This window comes from Onychomys torridus, chromosome 1 (genome assembly GCF_903995425.1).
Source record: "Onychomys torridus chromosome 1, mOncTor1.1, whole genome shotgun sequence".
Taxonomy (NCBI): Eukaryota; Metazoa; Chordata; class Mammalia; order Rodentia; family Cricetidae; genus Onychomys; species Onychomys torridus.
In genome coordinates, this window is record NC_050443.1 from 29317244 (window position 1) to 29343605 (window position 26362).

The following is a 26362-nucleotide window of genomic DNA, read 5'->3' on the forward strand; positions in this document are numbered from 1 at the left end:
TGTTGGTGCAAGCTTGTAACCCTAGGTTGGGAGATGGAGACATGTGGAGTTCACTGGCCAGGCCTCCTATTTGTGACACTCCAACCTATAGAGAGACCCTTCTTCATAAAACAAGATAGCTTCTGAGAACTGAGGATGTTCTCTGGAATACAACACACACACACACACACACACACACACACACACACTTCAACATTTGAGTATGAACAGTATGATGTAACACGAATCTTAAAAGGTCTTATTAATAAAAGAAAACTGGAGCTGGGTGGTGGTGGTGCACACCTGTAATCCCAGCACTTGGGTGGCAGAGGCACGTGGATCTCTGTGAGTTTGAGGCCAGCCTGGTCTACAGAGCTAGTCCAGGACAGGCTCCAAAGCTACACAGGGAAACCCTGTCTTGAAGAAAAAAAAAGAAAAGAAAACTGGAGCCCGATATTGGGGTGAAAGCTGAAAGATCAGAGAAACAGAACAAGCCAGCCACGTTCTTACCTCTACAAAATCCTCAGCCTCAAGAGTGAGTTCCTGTTTCCTCACGCCTTATATACCTTTCTCTGCCCAGACATCATTTCCTGGGATTATAGGCATGTGTGCTTCCCAGTACTGGGATTAAAGGTGTGTGCCACCACTGCCTGGCTCTGTTTCCAGTGTGGCCTTGAATTCACAGAAATCTAGACAGAGTGATAGGATTAAGGGTGTGTGCCACCACTGTGTGGCCCCTATGTCTAATCTGGTAGCTCGCTCTGTCCTCCGATCCTCAGGCAATTTTATTAGGGTACACAATATATCACTACAGTGTGATCTATAGGCCTTGGATAAAAGCTGTATTTTTTCCACTCACCTCCAATTTCAATAGTCTTGTAAATTTTCCAGTGTTGATCAAATGAATGCTGAATACTTCTGTTTCTCTAGTACGAATAAGGTATTAATTGAGGATAAAGGCAACCCCAAGTTTATTACACTACTATATGAAGATTTGGGCTGTGACTAAAAGTCTTTGTACATGCTTCTATTTACATTCCACTTTCCACCATAATATTGCTAGAGTCACCTCCCCCGGGTATTCTGTGGGCTCAGTGAGTGACTGCTGTGCCTGCTCTTCGGTATATACGCCTGGTACTGCAGAAGCCAGAGGACAGTACTGGATCCTCTGGAACTGCAATTACAGCCCGTTGTGAGCCACTGAGTGGGTGCTGGGAACTATACCTGAGTCCTCTGCAAGAGCAGAAAGTGCCTCTTAACTGCTGAACCATCTTTCCAGTTCAGAATTCTGTCGTTTGAACCACTGTAACATTGGGGATATTTGTAGTTGTTTTTCTTCCAAGTAAAATTATCTCATGCTATCAAAGGTCAGAGTTGTTTGGCAGTATCTACCGAAGTTGATTGGATCCTAAGACACAGCAATTCCACTCCATGAATATATACAGAAAAGTGCATACAGGTACATTTTTATTATGACCCTAAGCAGTAAACACTGTAAAAGTCCATCGATAGCAGAATGGGTAAGAGTGATATGTTTATGTAATGGTATTCTATTCAGAATAAAAATAAGTGAACTTCTGCACATGCGTTCATAACTGGACTTGGACAGTGAAACAAGCTGTGAATGAAAGAACATATGGTAAACAATTCAACTTTATATAAAGGTTTATAATGTGTAAAAGCCAATTTACAATGTTAGAAGTCAGAACTGTGGTTAACATTGAAGAGATAACAATTTTTATTTCATACAAACAAGTTGCATTTGGCCAATGATCTATTACTGATTTACAAGAAATACATGTACCTCATGAGACTGAAAACAGGCAAATTTGAATGCTTATAGCAATTCATCAGAGGTCAGTTTAGTCTGCTGAGTCCAGTAATAAAAAAATGAAGCCTGCATTTTCATTTGTTTGTCATTTAATTTATCCAATAATGTCTCTGTGTGTGATAGGTTAACAAGTAATAAATGTAAGGAAGAGAAACTGATAGCACTCAGTATTAAAAAATAATCTGCAGGGCTTGGTGATGCACGCCTTTAATCCCAGTACTCAGGAGGCAGAGGCAGGTGGCTTTCTGATTCTGGTCTATGTACCAAGTTCCAGGCCAGCCAAGGCTACCTAGTGAGACTCTGTCTCAAAAACCTAAAAAACAAATAAATTAAAAAGTAAAATCACAACACTCACTGAATTCTCACGTTTTCTGCTCTGTGAGTTTTCTGGTGGGCAATGAGGTTTGACTTACAACTGAAGAATTTTCCACACTCTTTACATTCATAGGGTTTTTCTCCTGTGTGAGTTTTCTGATGGCGAATGAGGTTTGATTTCCTACTAAAGGCTTTCCCACACTGGGGACAGCCGTTGGACTTTTCTCCTGTATGTATTCTGTAGTGAACAGTGAGGATTGCCTTCTGGCGGAAGGACTTCCCACAGTCATTACAGACGTAGGGTTTCTCGCCTGTGTGAATTCTCTGGTGGAGGGTAAGGGTTGTTTTCTGGCAGAAGGACTTCCCACAGTCCGTACAAATGTAGGGCTTTTCTCCCGTGTGAGTCCTCTGGTGGACAGTGAGGGTTGTCTTCTGGATAAATGCCTTCCCACACTCAGTGCACTGATACGGTTTCTCCCCTGTGTGCGTTCTCTGATGGTCCACGAGGTAGGACTTCTTCCTAAAGGCACTTCCACACTGAGTGCATTCATAGGCTTTCTCCCCCGTGTGTGTTTTGTGGTGTCTAGTGAGAGTCGCCTTCTGGCGGAAGGCCTTCCCACAGTCCATACAAAGATAGGGTTTCCCCTCTATGTGTGTTTTTTCATGGAGCGTCAGGGCCGTCTTCTGACGGAAGGCTTTTGCACACTGGCTGCAAACATAGGGCTTCTCGCCTGTGTGGATCCGTTGATGCTCGATAAGGTAGGACTTCCTGCGAAAGCTGTTTCCACAGTAAGGACACTGGAAGGGCTTCTCCTCCATTTGAGATCTGGGCTGCACAATAAAAACTGACTTTCTGCAAAGGAATTTCCCATATTTGTTGTATGTAGAGGATTTCTTTTCCATGAGATTATGTGGATGAATACCAAGGTCTGACTTTTCTAAAAAAGCAATTTTGTCTTTATTGTGGCTGCAGTTTCCATCTCCACTGTGAGCTCTATTATTTGGAAATATCACTCCTCTCATAAGGAAGGAGCTGCCATATTCATTACATTCAAAAGGCTGCTCTGGAATCGGCAACTTCTGGTGTTGGGCCAGCTTTAAACCCCTTTCCATTTGTTTACGGAGGGTGGTTTCAGGAAGAGTTTTCTCATGCTTGGAACTCGGGATTGGTTTCTCCCATCCATTATCACCGGACCTTCTCTCTTACAGGGTTTATATCTCTATTAATGAATTCTGAAATGTTTTTCAAAACTTTCCCATCAGATTTATATTCAAATAGTGTTTTGGAAATCATATGGTTCTTGCCTGGTATAAGAGTTTTCCCATAAATACTGCTTCTCTCCTTAATTAGTTTCTTGTGGTTGATGATTACAATGGATTTAGAATGTTTGTCTTGGTAGTCTTTGAACTTCACCAAAACATCTTCATCTTCTAGGAAAGAAGATAATTAATTAGCAATTCTTAAAACACACACACACACACACACACACACACACACACACACACACACCATGATGTCTTGTTATTATGGTTTATAAAACGAATAGAGTAAATCTTTTTTTGTTTTTGAGACAAGGTCTCATGTAGATGTTGATCTTGAACTTGCTATGTTGCCAAAGGTGGGTGACTTTGATTTTTTCTGATCCTTCTCTACACACACACACACACACACACACACACACAGTGCTAAGATTAAAGACATGTATCAGCACTCCCCACAGTTTGTGCAGTGCTGGGGATTCAAGCACGGTAGGCAAGCGTTCTACCGAGTATCTGTATTCTTTCCCCTTAATTATCTCCCAAGGTGGAAAACCTACAAAACAGACACAGTCCTAGTATTGAAGGAGAGAAACCCTTTAAAACGAAGTTGCATTTTTATGTGCAACTACAAGCTGCATAGACAAAGTATAACACAGGCAAGGATCAACAAACAGAAGAGAAAGACGGCGAGGGGATTTTAGAATGGGAAGATTCATGCAGAGTAAGGTGGGCCCAGCAAGGGTAGTAAGGAGTTTTTGTTTTGCTGTGCTGAGACAAGGTTTCCCTATATACCTAGGGTTTTTGGTTTTTAAGGTAGAGGTGGGTACACTGCAGTACAAAATGATAGCAGGAATGAAGCTCACATATTATTTAGAGTGTAAAACTTACACAAGTATAATTCCACTTATCTGTGCTTCTAAGAAACTGAAAATTTGTTCATATTAGTACGTGGAGTTATATTGCCTCCCTAAGAACCTCAAACACCTCCAGGGATATGCTGTTACCCATAAAGTCTAATTGTTCTGAAACTGGAATAAAATTATGATCTGAGGGGTTGGGGATTTAGCTCAGTGGTAGAGTGCTTGACTAGCAAGCGCAAGGCCCTGGGTTTGATCCTCAGCTCAAAAAAAAAAAAAAAAGAAAAAAAAAAAAAAAGAAAAAGAAAAAGAAAAAAAAATATGATCTGAAATTGGAAAATAAATTCAGAGAAGTATTTCCTGAAGTTAGAACAAAATTACTGCCCATTTAAGAAATATTTCAAATACTTCCCTCCACCTCTCCAGCCCAGTAATACATTCTTTTAACCTCTGAGCCATGTCTCCAGCCCCAAACAACTGGTATTTTAACATGGCTATACTATGTGAAACATCTAATTGAATCATGCTGCTTTCCTAACAAATTAAAATATGCCATTATAGTAAGAGAAATGGGCTGAAACATCTACCTGAAGTGATTCGTGTAAAACAAAGAAATCCCTATTTGAGACGAGATCAGACTATTATCACTCACAGGACTTTTACAAAGACAAGAACTAAGAGTGGAGAAAGTTCCATGGGGCTGGAGAGATGGCTCAGCGGTTAAGAGCACTGGCTGCTCTTCCAGAGGTCCTGAGTTCAATTCCCAGCACCTACATGGTGACTCACAACCATTCTGGCATAAAGTTGTACATGCAGATAAAGCACTCACATTAAAAAAGAACAAAGCAAGAGTGAAGAGGGTTCCTTCAGGAACAAACACATCAGCACACCTGTGCAAGAGTGACGGGGTTCTCAAAACGCCCTGGCAGCACGGGACTCTAAGAAAAAGAAACGATTCCAGTCTTCACTCCAGGCCCTCCTCAAGAGGGGAACTCCCCGGCTCCCTTGGTCTGCAAGCATTCTTTCCGTCTCTTTTGACCTTTGTACTTTGCCGATGGATCTTCACAGCCTAAGCTGGCCTCCGCCTTAGCTAGGGTCACTACTGCTGTGACAAAACACCATTACTGAAGCAATTTGAGTAGGAAGGGTTTAATTGGCTCACACTTCCACACCAATGTTTGTCACTGAAGGAAGTCAGGACACACACTCAAGCAGCGCAGGAGCCTGGAGGCAGGAGCTGATGCAGAAGCCATGGAGGGGGGCTGCTTACTGGCTTGCTACCCATGGCTTGCTCAGCCTGCTTTGCTATAGAACCCAGGACCACCAGCCCAGGGCTGGCACCACCCACAATGGGCGGGCCCTCCCCTGTCAGTCACTAAGAAAATGCCTTACAGGCTTGTGGACAGCCCAATCTTCTGGAGACGTGTTCTTAATTAAAGCGGCCTCCTCTCTGATGACTCCAGCTTGTGCCAAGCTGGCATCAAACTATCCCGCACGGCCTCGACTTGCTACATAACCACAGGTGCCCTTGAAGTTAGTTTTTTAAACGGTAGTTATTGACTTTTGTGTGCACATGCACCTGAGTGCACATTTGCAGGTGGAAGTAGGAGGACAATTTGTAAGAACTGCTTCTCTCCTTCCACCACGGAGCCTGGGGAGTGAACTCAGGTCTTCAGGCTTGGCAGCCCCTGCAGGACCTCAGCCAGCCTATCATTTCTACTTCTTCCTCCTTTACCATCTCTGTCTTGTCTTCAGTTCCCTTGAACCCTACTATGTCCCTTTCAATTCCTGCCTTCTCAACCACTATCCATCCAGGCCACAACTTGCCCTCGCTACTCCAGCTGCTAAGGAAACTCCCTACCCTTCCTAGGGACACGTAAAGAACTCGGGACCACCAGAAGAATTACCTTGCTAAGAAACAAAAGACTCTTAGGAAACAAACAGTTTTAAAAGAGGTGGGCTCACGGAGTTGGGGATTTAGCTCAGTGGTAGAGCACCTGCCTAGCAAGCACAAGGCCCTGGGTTCGGTCCTCAGCTCTGGAAAAAAAAAAAAAAAAAAGAGGTGGGCTCTAGAGAGATGGCCACAGGAGTCTCTTCAAATTGATCACATCTGTCTCACTAAGCTCACACAGTGAAAGGAACTTCAGTGGTAAGTAAGCATTTGTCTGGCATATATAAAGTGCCCTGGGTTCTATCCCTTGCACTTTACATATTTTTCACATAACAAAGCAGATATATACTGTACAGAAAGGGTGGGCATACTCCTGTATTTTACTAGCCCCTGGCTAACAGTTTTAGAACAAAAGCTGTAATTGTGTTGTGTCTCCTGCATGTTTATGCTTGCCTGTGTTTACATCGTCCTCACACATTAACATGCACATACACATCTACACAAACTCAAAAAGAAATGAAAACACCAGTTTGCAAGTGTAGATGTGAAGTGTTTTTACTGCAAAAGTGCATTTTATGGGGGGAGGGGAGGGTGTTTGTGTGGTGTGTGAGCATACACATGCACGTGTGTGTGTGTGTGTGTGTGTGTGTGTGTGCGCGCGCGCGCGCGCGCGCGCATGCACCAGAAGTTGATACTGGTGTCTTTCCAAATTGCTCTCTATCTCCTTTTGTAAGACAAACAAACACCACAAAAGACTTAAACCTCTAAAACCGTGTGTGAATCTTTCAACTATGAAGCTGAGTGGAAGAAAATGGTGTAGAACAGACAAAACTAATTCTAGTAAAATTCAAAACTTAGTGGGAGGGAGGTTTCAGAAGAGACTTCATGGGAATGACTGCGTTAACAGTCTTTCTCTTGACTGGGATTTGGAATACATGGGTCTATCCATTTGTCAGAACTGGAAAAACTATGTGCCAGACCTCTGTGTACATCATGTTGGCATTCTGGCCCACTCCTTAGGGACCCGCCCTGTGTCCTGATGTAAATTCTCTTTTAAGGAAAAACCTCTCCCTTCTTCTTCCTCTCCCCTCCATGAGGTGTGCACACCTCCACTTCCCCTCTTTCTCTCTCCCCGCTTTCTTCTCCCCACCAAATAAAACCCTTCACTGAGTGCTGTCTGCATGGTGTCTCTGTCTCTCACCCGTGGAGGCCTGTGTGCTGCATCATTACACATCATACCTACAAAGCCTGTAATGGATTCTCGGTAAGATAACAGGAACCAACATACATTTTTCCTTCCTTCCTTCCTTCCTTCCTTCCTTCCTTCCTTCCTTCCTTCCTTCCTTCCTTCCTCCCTCCCTCCCTCCCCTCCCTCCCTCCCTCCCTCCCTCCCTCCTTCCTTTCATTTGTTTTTTTACGGTTCTTTGAGACAGGGTTTTTTTTGTGTAGTCCTAGATGTCCTGGAACTGTCCTCGAACTCACAGAGCTCTGCCTGCCTCTGCCTCTGAGTGCTGGGATTAAAGGCGTGGGCCACCATTGCCAGGCAGTTTTTCAGTTTTGTAACATGACACTTCTGGAGCCCCACAATGGTGATGATTGCAAACAAACAAACAAACATGTGAGTGTAGCTCCTGCCCCTGAACTATGTGCTCAAAACGATAACGATGGCAAAACTGCTCCGCTGCAATTCTAAAACACATACCCGACAGTCAAGGCTGTCAGTGCCTGAGATTCAGCACCTAGAGGATTTTCTGTTTGGGGCTTTCACAGCTGTGCAGCCACTCAACTTGGACTTTTATTTTCTTAGGAAGCATTAGAGATCAAACCCAGGTCCTTGGGTGTCTTAGGTGCTCCAGCATTGAGCCACGTCTCCATCTGTCCCACAAACTCTCGTATCTATGACTTACCTAGATAGCTTTGACTTGGGAAAATTCTCTCTGTCCATAGCTCTTCTCCTTGTTCCAATTTGCGGATCATATCAGGCTTTGTTATGTGAAATCCTGATAATGAAGAAAAGGAGAGGAGTGGAGGGAAGAGAGGGAGTGGAGGGAAGAAGAGGGAGAAGACTTCATCTCAACTACTGGGACGCCAAGCCACAGAGAAAGACCAACTTCATGGTGGCACATGTTATAAATTAATGTCTCACCAAGGTTAATAATCATATATTCTGGGGTGGCAGAGATGGTTCAGCAGTGAAAACACTGGCTGCTCTTCCAGAGGACCCAGGTTCAATTCCCAGCACCTACATGGCCGCTCACAACCATCCTTAACTTCAGTTTCAGGGGATCAGACACCCTCCTCTGCCCTCTACAGGTATCAAGCACACACATGGTACACACACACACACACACAGATAAAACACTCATATATATTAAATAAAAATAAGTCCTTAAAAAATCGTATATTGGGCACGCCTTTAATCCCAGCACTCAGGAGGCAGAGGCAGGAGGATCTCTGTGAGTTCAAGGTCAGCCTGATCTAGGTAGCAAGCCCCAGAACAGTCAGGAGGATTACGCTGAGAGACCCTGTCTCAAAAACAAATAATATATTCTGCTAACAACAGGAGAGTCACGCTGACGGGAGGAGACGTCTCCCTTGGTAATGTGCTGCTGCTCGAGCATGAGGACTTGATTTTGGAATTCTGAGAAGGACATGAGTGACACTTACCCACGGAGATGAGGTGGCCATAGTTTTCCAACATCACATCCCTGTAGAGCGCCTTCTGAGCAGAATCCAGCTGCTGCCACTCGTCCTGGGTGAAGTCCACAGTCACATCCTTGAGTGACAGGGACCCCTGTAAGGGCACACTGTAGCAGTTCATCCTGAAGTTATTGGAAATGGGTTAGAACTAAATGTTGGGGATTAGTCTGGGGATGGTCGGTGGATGGACTAGTTTTTAAAATTTTATCTTTGAAAAAGATTTGTTTATTTTATGTGTATAAGTATTTGCCTGGATACAGTATGTATACCACATGGCTTCAGTGTCTGAGGAGGCCAGAAGATGGTGTCAGGTCCCTTAGAACTGGAAGTACAGGCTGTTGTGAGCCTCCTGTGTGGGCACTGGGAACCAAACCAAGTCCTCTACAAGAGCAGCCAGTGATTATTTTTGAGGGTAGGAGAGTTAAGTCTCTCTATGTAGCTCTGGCTGTCTTGGAACTCACTATGGAGACTAGCTGCCTCTGCCTCTGAGTACTGGGATTAGAAGTGTGCGCCAACAACCTGGTATCAGCAACTAGTACTCTTAATCACTGGGCCAGCTCTCTAGCCCCTTAATTGTGCAATGTGTGCTACACACACACACTTTCTAAGAACACATCCTATGTAATATTGAGCTTTTTTTTATGGTTTTTCGAGACAGGGTCTCTTTGTGTAGTTTTGCACCTTTCCTGGATCTCACTTTGTAGACCTGGCTGGCCTCGAACTCACAAAGATCCACCTGCCTCTGCCTCCTGAGTACTGGGATTAAAGTTGTGTGCCACCACCGCACAGCAATATTGAGCTTTTATCTCATGTTAAAAATATAAATAAACTTAGACAACAGTTTTGTGGCCACTGATTTACTGGGGGACCAAAATGATAAAAACCTTGATTCTACTCATGAGAAGTTATAAAGAGAGGCATATGACAAGCATTCACTCAGTAGGGATCAAAAACACAATGAAGAAAATGTACCCAAAAAGCATCACAAAGCAAAGAAGATCTCATTCTGTATCTGCAGCTTCACTGAGCATACAACATTTTGGACTTAGAATAAACTGTATTGTAAGAATAAAAGACATTAGTTTTCAAAAACTCATGGGACACCTCTAATCTCAGCACTTGGGAGGCAGAAGCAGGTGGATTTCTGTGGGTTCAAAGTCAGCCTGGTCTACAGAGTGAGCTCCAAACCAGCCAGGGTTACATAGATTGTCTTAAAAAAATGAATAAGGGGTTGGGGATTTAGCTCAGCGGTAGAGCGCTTGTCTAGTGGTAGAGCGCTTGCCTAGCAAGCGCAAGGCCCTGGGTTCGATCCTCCGCTCTGGCAAAAGAAAAAAAAAAAAAGAATAAAATTTTAAATGAATGAAAATTCATGGAAGGAGGCCAGATAGTAAACTCAAGGACTAGCAAAAGGCACAGCATGTTAGCAGTCTTTGAGATCAAAGGGCACCAGCTGCAGGAAGGCAGGCAGCAGGTACATCAGGAGTAATACGGACCCTCCCTTCAAGGCTCTGGTCTTAAAAATGAACTTACAAATGAAGAGCTGGCTCAGTGGTTAAGAGTACTTGACGCTTTTTCAGAGGACCTGGGTTTGGTTCTCAGCACCCGCATTAGGCAGCCTGCAGCTGCCTTTAACTGCAGTTCCAGACACTCCAATGTCTTTCTCTCCCTCCAGGAGCACCTGCACACATATGGTGCACACACATATGGTGACTCACAGGCACACAAACACTCAAATTAAAATAACAATTTTTGTTTTGTTTTTTTGAGACAGATTTCTCTGTGTAACCTTGGCTGTCCTGGAACTCAATCTGCAGACCAGGCAGGCTGGCCTCAAACTCAGAGATCTGCCTGCCTCTGCCTCCTGAGTGTGGGATTAAAGGTGTGCATCACCACTGCCTGGCTAAAATAACAAATTTTACTAAATGGACTCAGCATGGCATCATGGCACATTTAATCCCAGCACTTGGAAGGCTGAGGCAGGTGGACCTCTGTGTGTTCAAAGCCATCCTGGTCTACATATAGAGTTCCAGCATAGCCAGGGCTACATAGAAAGATCATGTTTCAAAAAACTAACAAAACTTTTTAATAATAAAAATGTGACTTGATCACATTTCCAACATATTCACTGTTACTAATAAACCATGAACAAGCATTAGTGGCAACTTACATAGTTGATCACTACTACTCTTGAATGCACGCTGTTAATATTTTTTTCCTTTCCAAAGTATGATCTTGTATATTCTACTGAAAGGCACACAGGCCTGACCACCAAGGTCTGGAGAGATGGCTCAGCAGCTAAAAGCACTTGCCGCTCTTCCAGAAGACTAGAGTTTGGGTCCCATCACCCACATCTGGAAGTTCACAACCACCTCTAACCCCAGCTCCAGGGAATTTGCTGACCTCTAACCTCTTCTTTCTCTCTTCCACAGGCACCCACATTAATGTACACGTACACACACACACACACACACACACACACACACACACACACACAAATACAAATTAAACATGAAGAAACATAATACTCGTTATATGGTAACATTCCTCAAAAACAAACAAATGAAACAAGAGTCTGACTCATGATTTCCCCAACTCAGCTTCCCTGAAGCTGGACTGGAGGCGTGGGCCACCATTCAGGCTACTGTATGTAGTACTCTTCAAGACTGGAGAAGGCGATTAGGTAACCACTCTTGGAGATTATGCGCGGATTAGTGGGCTAATGGAGGAGCACTGGTTCCCACATGATGGGGTTTGAGACACCTGGTTGTAACACCCTGGAGAATGAAGAGGTCAGCTCTTGGGCTCACTGCAAAGGCAAGTATGTGAGAGCTGGGAGTGGGCAAGCGGAACAAGAGCCGAGTGCAGTGGTGCATGCCTATAATCCCGGGACTCAGGAAGCAGATGCAGAAGGCCGGCCTCCCCTACACAGTGAGTTCCTGACTACTAGGACCATACAATGAAGCCCTGTCTCAAAATAAACACCAAAAAAAGAAAGAAAGAAAGAAAAATCAAAACAGGAAACAGAGGAAATAACAGGCTGGATCACAGAAGGTCATAAAGGAAAGGAAATGTGTATGGTATGGGTAGGTGGTGACTGTTAGTGGGTAGTTTGTTTTTGAGACAGGCCTCACTTATTCCAGGAGAGGCTGAAAGCTGTTATGTAGTTGAGGATGACTTTCAAGTACTGATCCTCCTTGCTCCATCTTCAGAACATTAAGACTGTAGACCTGTGCCTCCACACCCAGTTAATGTGGTGCTGTGGAGCTTGCTCTGTAGACTAGGAGCTCCATGCATGCTAAGCAAACACTCTACCAACTGGGCTACACTCCCAGCCCCTGCATATTGAACATATACTTTTGATGTCTGAATGGACAGAGGTATTGCATAGTCACAGAATCAAATTAAGTGTAGTCTTGCAAAGCAATTCTAACTGTGTATACACAAAAAGAGGACATTAAAAAAAAAAAAAGTGAACCGGAGGCTGGAGAGATGACTCAGAGGTTAAGAGCCCTGACTGCTCTTCCAGAGGTCCTGAGTTCAATTCCCAGCAACCACAGGGTGGCTCACAACCATCTGTAATGAGATCTGGTTCCTTCTTCTGACCTGCAGTCATACAAGCATACATAATAAATAAATAAATCTTTAGGGGTTGGGGATTTAGCTCAGTGGTAGAGTGCTTGCCTAGCAAGCGCAAGGCCCTGGGTTTGATCCTCAGCTCAAACAAACAAACAAACAAACAAAAAAAAAAAGTGAACCGGTTGAAACTTGGAGGAAAACCAATACTTTAAAGGTTGGTAGATGAGGAATTTTATGAAAGAAAAAATATGAAAACAGGACAAGGTACTGCCTTTGATTCAAGGACAGATTACTCCAAGAGCGGACTAGCCCAAGCATTTTCTTCTCCTGCAAGTGAATGTAAAATTTTAGAAGACAGATAAAAATATTGAATACAGATTTCCCCTGGCAGGTTCCAGTTGGTAGGAATTCCTGGCAGACAGGAATCAATAGAAAATTAGGAGGGACTAAAGCGACAGCTCAGTAGTTAAGAACACTTATTGCTCTTACAGAGGACTGGGTTCAGTTCCCAACACCCACATGGTGGCTCATGTCTGTTTGTTACTCCGGATCCAAAGGATGGACACCTTCTGACTTCCAAGGGCACCAGGCACACACATAGTACACATACATACACACAGGCAAAACACTCATACACGTAAAGAAATCTAAGCTGGGCGGTGGTGGCGCACACCTTTAATCCCAGCATTTGGGAGGCAGAGACAGGTGGATGGATCCCTGTGAGTTTGGGGGCAGCCTGGTCTATGGAGCAAGATCCAGGACAGCCAAGGCTAATTCAGAGAAACCCTGTCTTAAAAAATAAAACGAACAAGCAAAGAAAGTTCTAAGAAACTTTTGTCTTTTACAAGGTCTCATTTTGGAACTCCAGCTCAAATCAGGATCCTCTTACCTGTCTCCCATAGGCTGGGATTACATGTGCATCATCATGGCCAGTGGTCCAACCTCAGTTTTCTATACCAGTTCACAATCAAATGTCTACCCTGAAACCCTCATATACAGGCCATCTTTCCACAAACCAATCACATGACCCAACAATTTTACCTCCTACCCTTGTCTGCTCTTTGAGTACTCACAACTTAGATCTCAAGTCAGTGTCAAGATAAAATGGATTTATTCAAGTACAATAATTTACTACATTTTTATTACAGCAGTACTTCTGTAAGGAGATGGACAAAGGAAACAGAGTCTGGGAACAGTGGCCATACATAGAAGGTATACCTGAGGAAGGCTTAAGTTCGTCTGGTTGGAATTAGGTACCAGCACTGGAATCAGTGATGCAGGGGAACATCTACAGGGGAAAACTGAGAAGGCGTACCACTTGTCTCTCCAATCAGGACCTTAACTAGAGACCCTGGCCCTAGTCTGAAGACTGCTTCATGGAAGCAGATCCTAACATCCTGGCAGCTGAAGCAACAACATTACTAAGCCAATGTCTCTATTTCCTGAAAGAAAAGAAAGGAACTATCTCACCTTAGACATGGCTTTGAGACTTGTGAGAGATGAACCTCGTCGTCTGGGCTCCTCTTTTGGAAAAGGGAGGAGTCCTATAAAGGCAAAGATGGAAAGACGTGAGGAGCCAGGAAGAAAACAGGCTCAAATTGGATCTCTCGGAATAACTCAATTACATCTGCATACATTTCCACTGTTTCCACATGCCGTCTCTGAGGGCATTTCCAAAACCTATGACAAAGGTCTGTGTAGAAGCAAACAAGTCTTGCTTTTTGCCAAAACCAGAAACCCCATCTCTTGCTGAGCTAGGATGGACTCCGTAGGACCTGATAAAGCTTGCAAATGCAACATTTTGTTTCACACCCTTCAATTTCCCGTGGAACCCAGGGTTATTGACCAGGTCTGGGATGTGACTCCGCTCTAGCACTTGCTAGCGTAAGCAAGACTCTGAGTACAACGCTCAGCACTGCCCAAACCACAACTTCTTCATGTTCTTTGTGCTGACCAGTACCGTCACCAGCAGTACATGCCATCACCTTCCCAGCCCTGATGAAGCCTTTATCAGTTCTGTACTGTGGTCTAAATGTCTATCTTTCTTATTGTGATAAACTTCCTGTAATAAGTTTAACATTTCCCCTTTCTTGTACTCTTGTCTGGTTTGTTACATCTCTGCCATGGGTACTTTCTAATTGGTTGACTCCGTCTTCTGATTTTTTTCGAGTGTCCTATCACTGGACTATACTCTCAGATCCTATTTTCTGCTTAAGGTGCAAATCATTTTGAGAGTCGAATACCTTTTCTAGTTTCTCTTATTCGGCTTTGCATCATGAAAATCTCTTCCTGTAAACTGTTTAGCTGTGTATTGTTGTGTATAATCAATGTCTCCTCGACTAATAGTAAATGCTATCTTTTGTTTTTCTTTTTGATTTTCAAGACAGGGTTTCCCTGGGTAGCCCTGGCTGTCCTGGAACTCACTTTGGTAGCCCAGGCTGACCTCGAACTCACAGAGACCCTCCTGCCTCTGCCTCCTGAGTGCTGGGATTAAAGGCGTGAGCCACCACCGCCCATGATAAACATGTCATCTTTATCACATGTTATACTTCTACATATGCTTCAAAAGACCTGGTCATATGTTACATTTCCCCATAGCTTAAAAAAATCTGGATTTTCTACTTCCTATTTCAATCTCCTTATTGATTTGCGTGTGGCACACTATTTAAGAAGCACAGTTGGGGCTGGAGAACGGCTCAGTGGTTAAGAGCACTTGTTGCTCTTGCAGAGAACTCAGTTCCAAGCACCCACATGGCAGCTCATAGACATTGGTAACTCTAGTTCCAGGAGATACCCTCTTATGACCTGTGTGGGCACCAGGCACACACATGATACAATACATACATGCAGGCAAAACACTCGTGCACATGAAAATAAATAAATTTTAAAAAGTTATAGAAGCATAATATATAAGCATACTTATTACTAACAGTTAATTCAAGAAGTAAGTACTGCATAACACATTTTCGTAGTGCAGGTACAGACACAGAAGGAAATTAACCACTCTTGACAATTTGTCGGTCCCCGTTTGGCTAAGCAAAGTCCGAAGTACTGACTGCTACAGTGAATACTCTGGTTGGCAAAGTTATTTTAATTACTAAGATGAGGCTGTTCTTAGAAGTAAGAGCGTACTAAATATTTTTTTTTGCATAATTTTCAGGAGCAGAAAAATCCACTTACATAAATGTGTGGAAAGTGCTGCACTTCCTGCAGGCTTCATGCAACACCATTCTCTCCAACACTGTTTTCATTGTGCTTCCAGGTAACTGGCCACACCACTGGGAATCACAAAAATCTTACCTATTCCTTTCCAACACTAGTGCCATCATATTTTCTAAGTTCCTACTCAGAAATGTGTGAAGCAGGCTTGCTGGCTACTAATCTAATAATCAAATCGTACATAACTTCCAGGCTTGGTGATGCACACACCACACGGAATCCCAGCAGTTGGGATACATAATGCATCTGTCTTTTAAAAAAAAAATTACACATATGTGATCGTATGGCATACCTCAATCATTTAAATATTAAGGGTTCTACAGACATAAAACCATGAGAAACAACAGAAGAAAACACATAATTAGTAATAACCTTCCAAACATCCTTCAGAAAACCACCAAACTATAGCCCTACATGTCGTTCACGACCACAGAACCTGATACAGTTCCAGGCAAAGTCCCTCACAATCACGTTCACAGATCACTTTCAATTCTCCTGTCTCAAATACGAGTCACACTTAATCTAAAAATAGACGCATGCCGCAGCAACCCAAAGCAAGACTCCATCATCCATCTTTCACACATCCAAGGAGATCACACTCACTCCCCCCCCCAAAAAAAAAAACCATAACCAGGATGAGTCGAGGGAGACAAACCCCAACATGCACCCCACATCCTCACAGGCGACGCTCTTGCAGCCCAGGGTCCTGCTCCCAGCGACAGAGCTTTCTTGCGCTTAAAGAAGCAAACTACCCCTGCGCCCTCCGGGTCACCAGCAGTCACCCTCAGGGTCACGCCCACGGACCACGCCCGAGGCCCTGTGCTGTGGCTCAGTGTTCGGGTCCCCACTTCCTTACCCCCCAAATTCCCAGGCCCGGCTCGGCCTCCTGGTTTCCTCCCGGGCCTCCCCATCTGGACTCGCTCTCTCCGTCGCTCTCGGGATCGGGAGCATGCACTGAGGTGCTCTGCCTCTTCAGACGCCCCAGTACTCAGCAGCCTCACCCCCCGCCGCGGCTCAGCCAGCCGCGCCTGCGCACACGTCGCGGGGAGTCGCATTCCCAGGAGCCTCTGGGGCAGCCCGCTAGCTGCTGCGCGCCGGTCCCTCGCCCTGCGCTAGTACCGACGTCCTCTTGGTTGGAGCCTGAATTACTTCCCCCCAGACCTCCGGGCCGGTCCTGGAAGCTCGGCTTGGGGTCACCTTCCTCGGGCGTTGTGGTCATGTGTTTTTCTTTTCTTTTCCCTGTGGACTGAGTTGAGCTGACCCGGGTCCGAGTGGAAGCCGCGCTTCCCCGTGCCTGGAACCCGAAGCCGGCCGGCACGTGGGACTTTGGGATGGTGTGGCTGTCAGCTGCTCGCCAGGGTCTGTGTGGTCGCGCGTGGGAGCGCGTGGCTGCCTCGGTGTGGGGTGTGCCCAGTGGGGAGCGCTTGACTGGCCCTGATGAGGTTTGGGTGACAGAACGGGACGGGCTGTTTGCGATGTCATGCGTGACCACTTGATCTTGCGGCAGCACTATGCATGGATCAACATGGGCCCAAGGTAGCCCCCGCCCCGTTTATTTGTTTGTTTGTTTGTTTAGCGTAGTATGCCAGGTTTTCATTTTGACGGTCCCAGGCTGAAAAGTGTGTGCAGGAGATCCTCTTGAGACTGTGGAAGAGACTTGGAGGTGCGGTCTCTGCAGAGACTGTGGAAGAGACTTGGAGGTGCGGTCTCTGCAGAGACTGTGGAAGAGACTTGGAGGTGCGGTCTCTGCAGAGACTGTGGAAGAGACTTGGAGGTGCGGTCTCTGCATTCTCATTTCAGTCTCTACACAACAGAGTTACTCTGCGGGAGAGGATGCGCGTGCTCGCATACCAATGGGAAGTTCATCCTTTCTCGGAATGTGTGCACTGGGGTTTCCGTCACCGCCTCTGTCACTTCACCAGACAGCCACACTGCACACGATGTAGTGAAATGGCTGTTAAGGGGGAAGCTGATATTTGAAACCTAGAATGGAGATTCACACTTAAATAACACAGCCTTGTGTTCAGTATGGAGCTCTTGGAATTTCCCCCAAACTAAAGTGCAGGAGAAGATGGAGTGTTGAGGTTCCAAGAATAGGATTCCAACGACCGTTTTAGAAGTCCTGTATTAATGATTTTTCCAATGATTTAATCCAATATGATGTATTAATTGGTCGTTCAACGGAAAAAGGCAATGATAAAGCTACATTGATTCTCTATTTTGGACCAAACTATTCAATCTGAAAGGGATATTTAATCTCAATTGTATGGTTTATTTTGGAAGGCAAATCTTACTATCAAAAATGTGTCATTATATTGATGAAAAAAGATTTTTAAAATGTACAAGACTTTGTAGCCAAATTTCATTTGTTTTTAGTACTGTACTCTGCCATTTTCCAGCTTATCTCCTCAAAGTATTCATAATAGATTTCTTTCCCATTTCTTTAGAAAAAATTACTTTAAATGTATATAGGTTCTACTATGTTTGTTTTTTTGGGGGGGATGTAATTAATAGTCTCACTGAGAAAAATATTCCATAACATAAGTTGATCTAAATATTTATACTTTTAGCACTATTAATATTATTAGGCACTAAATTGCTTCCTGCACAAGTGTGAGGACCTGAGTTCCATCCTAACACCCACATAAAAAAAAATCTGGCATGGGATGGTACGTGCTTGTAATACCAGTGTGGGAGAGGCAGACAGGAGTATCTTTAGGGTTCACTAACCAGCCAGCCTAACTGAGTCAGCAAAGCCCAGACCTCATCAAGATGGACAGCTCCAGAGGTCTCACCGTGTAGCTCTGGATGGCCAGAAACTCACTTGTAGACTATGCTGGCCTTGAACTCAGAGAGATATGCCTGCCCCTGCCTCCCAAGCAGTAGGATTAAAGGCATACACCACTATACCTGGCAATTATTTTTTTTTTTATTTAGCTGAGGATCGAACCAGGGCCTTGTGCTTGCTAGGCGAGTGCTCTGCCGAGCTAAATCCCCAACCCTGCCTGGCACATTTTTAAGAGAAAAATTTTTTTGGAGATGGGGTGTTACTGTGTGTCCTGACTGGCTGGAATTCTGCCTGCCTCTGCCTGTGGAGTGTAAGGGTTAAAGGGAAGTGCCGTAATACCTAGCAAGAATATGCATTATCAATGATTTGGTATACAGGGTCATTTTGTTTCTCCCACCCCAAAATTCATGTGAATTATTTAAATGATTCTTCTTCTTCTTCTTCTCCTCCTCCTCCTCCTCCTCCTCCTCCTGTGGAGCTGAGGATTGAACCCAGGGCCTTGCGCTTGCTGGGTAAGCGCTCGACCACTGAGCTAACCCCCCCTAGATGAACCTCTAATTCTTAGTTGTGAAAGGAATTCAACCCAACTAACCAGTTTCATTTTACTTCAGAGCATGTAGGGAGAAAAAGGAAGTACTCTGATCACATGAACCTTTTTAGTATTTACATCTTTGGGAATTATAAATCAATGTATTCATAATTACTAGCAGAACAGGAGGACGGTTATGTGAAACAGTACTCAGAAATACAGTTTTTTTATTTTTTATTTTTTTGCTATTGTAACCATTTTTAAGTTCATAATTCAGTGGCGTGAATTACATTCAAGATATTAATTATACTCATGATATTCACTAATAACACTCATGATATTAATTATATTTGTGGTATTCATTGATTACATTCACAATATTCATTCAATAACTATTTATGATATTCATTACTTACATTAATTGTATTGATTTATTACATATTCATGATATTATGTCCTGATACTACTGTCCATTTTTGGGGCTTGTCCATCACACAAAACAGAAATTCTGTACTTAGGAAATCATTGCTCTATATTCCTTTCTTCTCCATCTTGAGATAAACATCTAATCTTTCTGTCTCTATGAATTTGTATATTCTATATACAGAAATATGTTTTTAAATGTTGTTTCACAGATTAAGTGATTTCCACCAAATAATATTAATCTCCCCAAACCAAATTCTTAGGAGATAACATTGTGTAAACAGCACTGTTGGTGTGAGAGAGATGGCTCAGTGGTTAAGGGCACTGGCTGTTCTTCCAGAGAACCTAGGTTAAGTTCCCAGCACTCAAATGACACCTCATAACCATCTGAAATTCCAGTTCCAGGGATCTGGAGCCCTTTCCTGTCCTCCAAAGGTTTTGTACAAATGTGGTGTACAGATATACATACTGGTAAAATATCCACACACACAAAATAAATATTAAAAAACATTTTGATTAACTAATTTATGTGCATTGGTGTTTTGCCATCTCTCCAGCCCCTACAAGAAAAAAATCTTAAAAAAAAAAAACAAAAAACTTTTAATCATGGGGGTGGCTGGAAAGATGGCTCAGTAGTTAAGAGCACTGGCTGCTCTTCCAAAGGACCTGGATTTGATTCCCAGCACCCACATGTTGGCTAACAACCATCTGTAACTCCAGTTCTAAGGACTCTGATGCCCTCTTTGGTCTCTGCAGGAACCAGACACACACGTAGTATAGAAGTATACCTGCAGATAAAACATTACATTCAGGGATCTCTTTGAAAAAGAAAAAAAGAGGGGGGGATATAGGAATGATGGGATGGAAGGGTAGATTGTTGAATCTACTTTAAATAATAGAATAATATTGAATCTCCTATAAGGGACAACTATTGATCTCAAGTATTTAGTATTTGTAAGGACTTTTGTATATTGATATAAATTTAAGGTAATATTTGTTACAACACACTGAATCAGCAACTGCAACTCCTCTGTTGTAGCAGCAGGTAGGCCACAAGGGCTGTAGCCAGAAGGAATCCTGTTCCTTCAGGCTCCAACTCCCACAAAGCTATGAAGGTAACTTAACTAAAGAACTCCAGATTCAAAGGTTAAGGTGGAATTCTGCTCCTCAGAGAGGCTGACTAGCAGGTAGCTCCCCTCCTCTCCTTGCTCACCTCCTCCAAAAAGTCCTTGTGCTTCTGTCCTCCACCTGTTGCAGGTGGTGAGGGGTGAGGAGAGGAGGGCATCTTTCCTTCACCCACACCACTACATGGCAGATGAGAGGGGTGTGACCTGCTCTCCCATCTTTATACCCTCAAGGTCAGCTCATCCATGCCCCTGCAAACAGGGTCCATTTGTGCTGCCCAGGTGAGGTGAGTGACCCTCGATCCTGGGTGCCTCAGCCAGGGAGGGGCAGGACCAGTGCTCCTTACTAGTGCAGCCAGAGAGGGGCGGGGCCAACTCTGCACAGCCCTATCCTCTCAGTCAGAGACCATGGCTGCTGCATCAGAGCCTGAACCCAGACATGAGTCCCAGCAACAGCCCAGGCCTAATCATCACCATGGCCTTGGGTGGCCATCGAACCACCAACCTCAGCCTGCTCCTCACCACTTTCACCTCTGCAGATGTGCCTCTGCCCGCAGTACATGAACCATTCTCTCCTTCTTCTCTCTCTCCACACCATGCTCATCATAATAGTACACATCTCCCTGACATTGCAAGGTGCCAAGTGGGCCCTTGTTTTCTCCTCAAAGCCCAGGATGAATCACCCAGGTCTGCATATGGGTCTCTGTCCCGCTCAGTCTGTCATGGCACTGGGCCCCCAGTTATATTTCTGAAACAGAAACAGATCTTGCTGGGCCCTTGGGATGACGAGGCAGGAGGAGCTCTATGAGTTTGAGGCCAGCCTGGCCTATGTATGTAGAGAGACCCTGTTTCTGTATTGCAAATTCTAATTGATCTTAATAATAAAAACCAAGAGGCAGACATCAGGGTGAATGCTGAAAGATCAGAGAAGCGAAGTAGCAAAGTCACCTCTTACCTCCATGACTTCTCAGACTGAAAAGGGGTCAAGCTCCTGTCTCTACCCACCTCACATTCCTTTCTCTGCCTAGCCATATCACTTCCTGTCTCTTGTCTGTGCAGACCCCCAGACCTCTATGGTTAACTAATGGCTAGCTCCACCCTCTGATCTTCAGTCAAATTCTACTTGTTAGAGCACAAATAAAATATCACCATATTTCCCCCTTCTTGTCTAAAATAAAAAGGTTATAACTAATATAAGAAAAAATATCTACAATAAGTACAATAACTATATACAGTATACATAGGCAATAAAGACATCAACAATGTCTAGTCCATAAACATTTGACAAATTCAGAGAAAATGCTCCGTTATCTATCTTGGTGAGTCCAAAGGCTTGTCCCTAACTCACCTTCTATCCTAATTTGCATTACCAACCCCAAACTATCTGTTAAGCATGGTCATGTTTCACTGCAGAAAACAAACATTTTAGATGTTATATTCAGTAAATCTTGAAGAGGTTAAAGGACCATAATTTTTTATGTACATTCAGAGTAAAAAAATTTAATTCCTGGTTTTCCTGATAGAGACTCAAACCTGAAATCGTACAGGAAGCTAGATGAAGCCTTTTTCTAGAATTAGTTAGTACTCTATATGACCATTAATATGTCAAAAAGCACACACACACACACACACACACACACACACACACATATATATATTCTGATCTTATAAATTTGAGATAATACTCATAAGTGAAGAAAAGTTTTAAAGAGTCAAAATAACAACCAAAGGATCATGAGATTAGAAGCAACAGAATACTCCCTAATTTTGGTTTTTCTTCTGTCCCATATCAGGTGGCTCTTCTGATATGAAACAGCGATTTTGGATTTTACTTTAACAAGCATGCTTGGGTTTAGAGAAGGAGAGAGCCACACTCCAACTCCAAAGCCAGCTTTAATTTTCAATTGAACTGGGAATACAAAAAGTCAATTTGCATTATGTGTCTGTGGAGAACAGCAGAAACAAACATTTAGGAAGATTTATGAAATTTTATCTTGTTGGAAATGTGCTACACCAATAGGCCAATTTACTTTTTTCCTTGGGACATTTTTTCTGGACGATTCATCCTTATTCTTCAGATGTCTCATTTGTCCAGTGGTCTGCAGATTCCTTAGCCTTCATTCTCCTGGAAAGAGAAGAACAAAACCCTTCCCCAACCCTAACTTTGGGGAGGCTCACTTATGGCAAGTTATATGTGATCAGATGAGAAGCATTTGTTAGTTTTCTAGGTTAGTTTAGATTGAACGGTCACACTGTTTGATGAATCTTCTAATTAAGAGGTCTTCCTTCTTTGAATCTAATCTTTATAATATTATGTGAGTTTCCTAAGCCTCGGAGGCAGTGATCTAGCTGTCTTATTGTGGCTAAGCACTCCACTATCACTTATTCTCAACACTTTGACCAATTTCCACATTAAGTACCCACAGCAATAAAAACCTATTTTGTTGAAGGTTGAGATTTACAATACCACTCTATGGATATAAACACGTATTTAGAAGAGAGTTTGACAAAATGACCATTCAGGAAAACATTAGTAGTAGGTTTTCCCTTAGGGCTTATGATGTCCCTAGCCACAAGCTCTTAATTAGTTTTTTTTTTGTTTTGTTTTTTTGTTTTTTTTTTTTTTTTTGAGAAAAAGGAGCCCCTTTCTGTGTTGAAAGGGCCTCAAATCTGACCAGAAAGTAGTTGTTTATTCCCATAGGAGTCATACCACCTTTGTACCAGAAGGCACATTCACAGCTGAGAAACCCTGCTGATGACTTTTCTCCCCCAGGGGCCCATGCTGCACTTTCTGGCACTACAAAATCTAGGCAAGAAGAGTATGTGGTATCTTCAGCAATAGGCTGTTTCCAACAAGTTCTGGTGGGCAAACAGAACAATGGGATAGCCTGTATTGTTTTGGAAACCCATGGGACCTCTGTGACCAACTCATTTGGAGTTATCCCACAGCTGACACTGTGATTTTTGTTTAATAGACCATGATTTCTGGGAGGAGAATTTCATCCATGGAGAATACTTTCAAAACCTCTCCACCCAAATGTCTTAGTCATGTTGTGAAGAGACAGTCCATTGTCATCATGGCAGTGCCCAGGCAGACATGGTGCTGGAGAAGTAGCTGAGTTCTACATCTGGATCTGCAGGCAGCAGGAAGAGAAAGAAGCATTGAGCCTGGCTTGAGCATTTGAAACCTCAAAGCCTATCCCCAGTGACACACTTCCTCCAACAAGGCCATACCTACTCCAACAAGGCCATACCTATTCTAACAGACTACATCTACTCCAACAGGCCACATCTACTCCAACGGGCCACACCTGTTCCAAACGGCCACACATACTCCAACAAGACCACACCTACTAATCGTGCTACTCCCTATGAGATTATGGGGACTATGTTTATTCAAACATCACACCCACCCTCTGTCTTATGGTGAGTTCTCATGTCTTTTCTATATGTCCTTGGTTTTGACTATTCCTCCCCATTCCTTTCTCTCCCCTCCCCTGCCTCCCTGCTTAGACCTTTTCACCTCTAGTAAATCCCTCCACACTTTGTTTTGGGGTGAAGGCAACTGAACCTAGAGCCTCACACGTGTAGGCACCTGCTCTACCACTGAGCTATAACCCAGCCCCACTTTCATGTCCAATGTGTTCTACCTTCCCTCTGCAATGGCCCCCTTCTATCTTTCTGGCCTTCAGTGGAACTCTAAGTCAAACATACAACTCTAAAAATGTGTAGCCAGGATCTTCATATATAGGAGAATATACAGCACTTATCTTTTTGACCTTGGGCTACCTCAGTCAATATGACCTTTTCCTGAAATTTTCATAATTTCATTTCTTTGTACAGCTGAATAGCATCCTGTTGCATGTATGTACCATGTTTTCATTATCCATTCATCTATTGATAGGCATCAAGGCATGGTCCATTTCCTCATTCATTTGTAGTTCAGAAGGTTCTCGTTCATGATTTACCACTTGTTGACTATTGACTTTATCTCCTGAGCAATTATAGTCTGACTCAGAAAATTCTTACCTACGCCTATTTTTAAGAGTTTATCTTATTTTAGTTAAATGTAATTACATTTCCTCTCCCATGCCTCCCTTGTCTCCTCTGCTCACTTAAATTCATGGCATCTTTAATTATCAAAGATATATGAATATATAAATTCAACCTGCCGAGTTTGTTTAGTGTTGTGCGCTCGCGAACATGAACACACACACACACACACACACACACACACACACACACACACACACGTTTTTTTAGGCCTCATCACTTGGTATTAGATAACCAATTAGGGGCTCATTCCTAGGAAGTGTGAAGGTTTGAATAGGAATGGCTCCCATAGACTCATGTGCTTGAATGCTTAGCCTGTTGGGAGTGGCACTATTAGGAGGTGTGGCTTTGTTAGAGTAGGTGTGGCCTTGTTGGAGGAAGTGTGTCATTGTGGGGACAGGTTTTGAGGTCTCATATATGGTCAGGCCATGCCCAGTGTGACAATTCACTTACTGTTCCTTGCAGATCAAAATGTAGAATAGTGCGGCGAGCTCCTCGACCAGCGAGGAAGAACGACCACCATTCGAGGATTCTTCTCAGGTCACACTTTATTGGAGCACCTCTTGGTTGAGGGAGAGCGGGAGGTGAGGGCCTCAAGAACCAAAAGGGCAGCTGCTTATATGGGAAACCAAGCGAACGGGTCAATCTGTGATTGGATCCCGCCAGAATGCGAGCACAGGGAGCCACGGGATAGGCTGAGGACATAAGGCCAAATTACCATATACGCGCATGCACAAGCCTTGAGGCGCGCAGCCCAGCAAGCACAGCCAAATATGGAGTTGTTTACAGCTAAGCTGCCAGGAAGTCGGCGCCATCTTAGAATGGCGGCTCCCTACAGAATAGCTCCTTCTCTAGTGCCATGTCTGCCTGCCCATCACTATGCTCCCCGCCATGATGATCATGGACTAAACCTCAGAAGTATGAAATGTTTTCCTTTATAAGAGTTGCTGCGGTCGGAGTTGGGGATTTAGCTCAGAGGTAGAGCGCTTGCCTAGGAAGCGCAAGGCCTGGGGTTTGATCCTCAGCTAAAATAAATAAATAAATAGAGTTGCTGTAGTCATGACGTCTCTTCCCAGTGATAGAAACCGTATCTGTGACAGGAAGTTATGGTTTATTGATTAGCACATGGGAAGTGCTTGCCTCTACAGTCAGAACAATTTAACTCTGGCGACAGTGTCTTTCAGTCACCATAAGCAGTGCTTGCTGCCCCTCCACATTTAACTCCAAAACCATTCACATGTTTTGATTTGGTTTGGTTTGGTTTTGGGAAAGGATTTCTCTGTGTAATAGTCTTGGCTGTCCCGGAACTCTCGGTAGACCAGGCTAGACATGAACTCACTGAGATCCATCTGCCTCTGCCTCCCAAGTGTTGGGATTAAAGGCGTGTGCCATCACTGCCTGGCTCTATTCAAATGTTTTAAAATACCTTCCTGTACTTACTAACATTAAAATGGTAGTAGATCTTTGAGAACAGACATCTCTCTCACTCCTTTCTCTTTCTTAAAAAAATTATTCTAATTATATCACTTCCTTCCATTGCCTTTCCTTCTTCCAACTCCCCCTACCTCTCTCTTCTGCATGCCCTCTTAAATTCATGTGTGTGTGTGTGTGTGTGTGTGTGTGTGTGTGTGTGTGTATAACAAATACATATATATATTATATTCAGTGGTGCCTACATGTACATGATTTCAGGGCTAGCTACTTAGTATTGGATAATTAGTAGGGGCCTCTGGCCTGGGGGGGTCCTGTGACTTTTCACTCTTTCCCCTTAGCTTCTCTGTTGGTAGTGTCCTTGTTCAGGTCTTATTTAAGTAGCC

The 26362-nt window shown here is 43.7% G+C and overlaps 1 protein-coding gene across 1 annotated transcript; it reads right to left on the reverse strand.

Annotated features, from left to right (window-relative positions):
* Positions 1-2105: 2105 nt before the first annotated feature.
* On the reverse strand, positions 2106-16666 carry Znf382 (zinc finger protein 382). The gene is given in 6 exon segments (XM_036178952.1): positions 2106-3316; positions 3318-3556; positions 8041-8133; positions 8801-8927; positions 13880-13953; positions 16485-16666. Coding segments are annotated over 6 exon segments (1743 nt in total). The 5' UTR covers positions 16540-16666; the 3' UTR covers positions 2106-2161.
* Positions 16667-26362: the final 9696 nt, after the last annotated feature.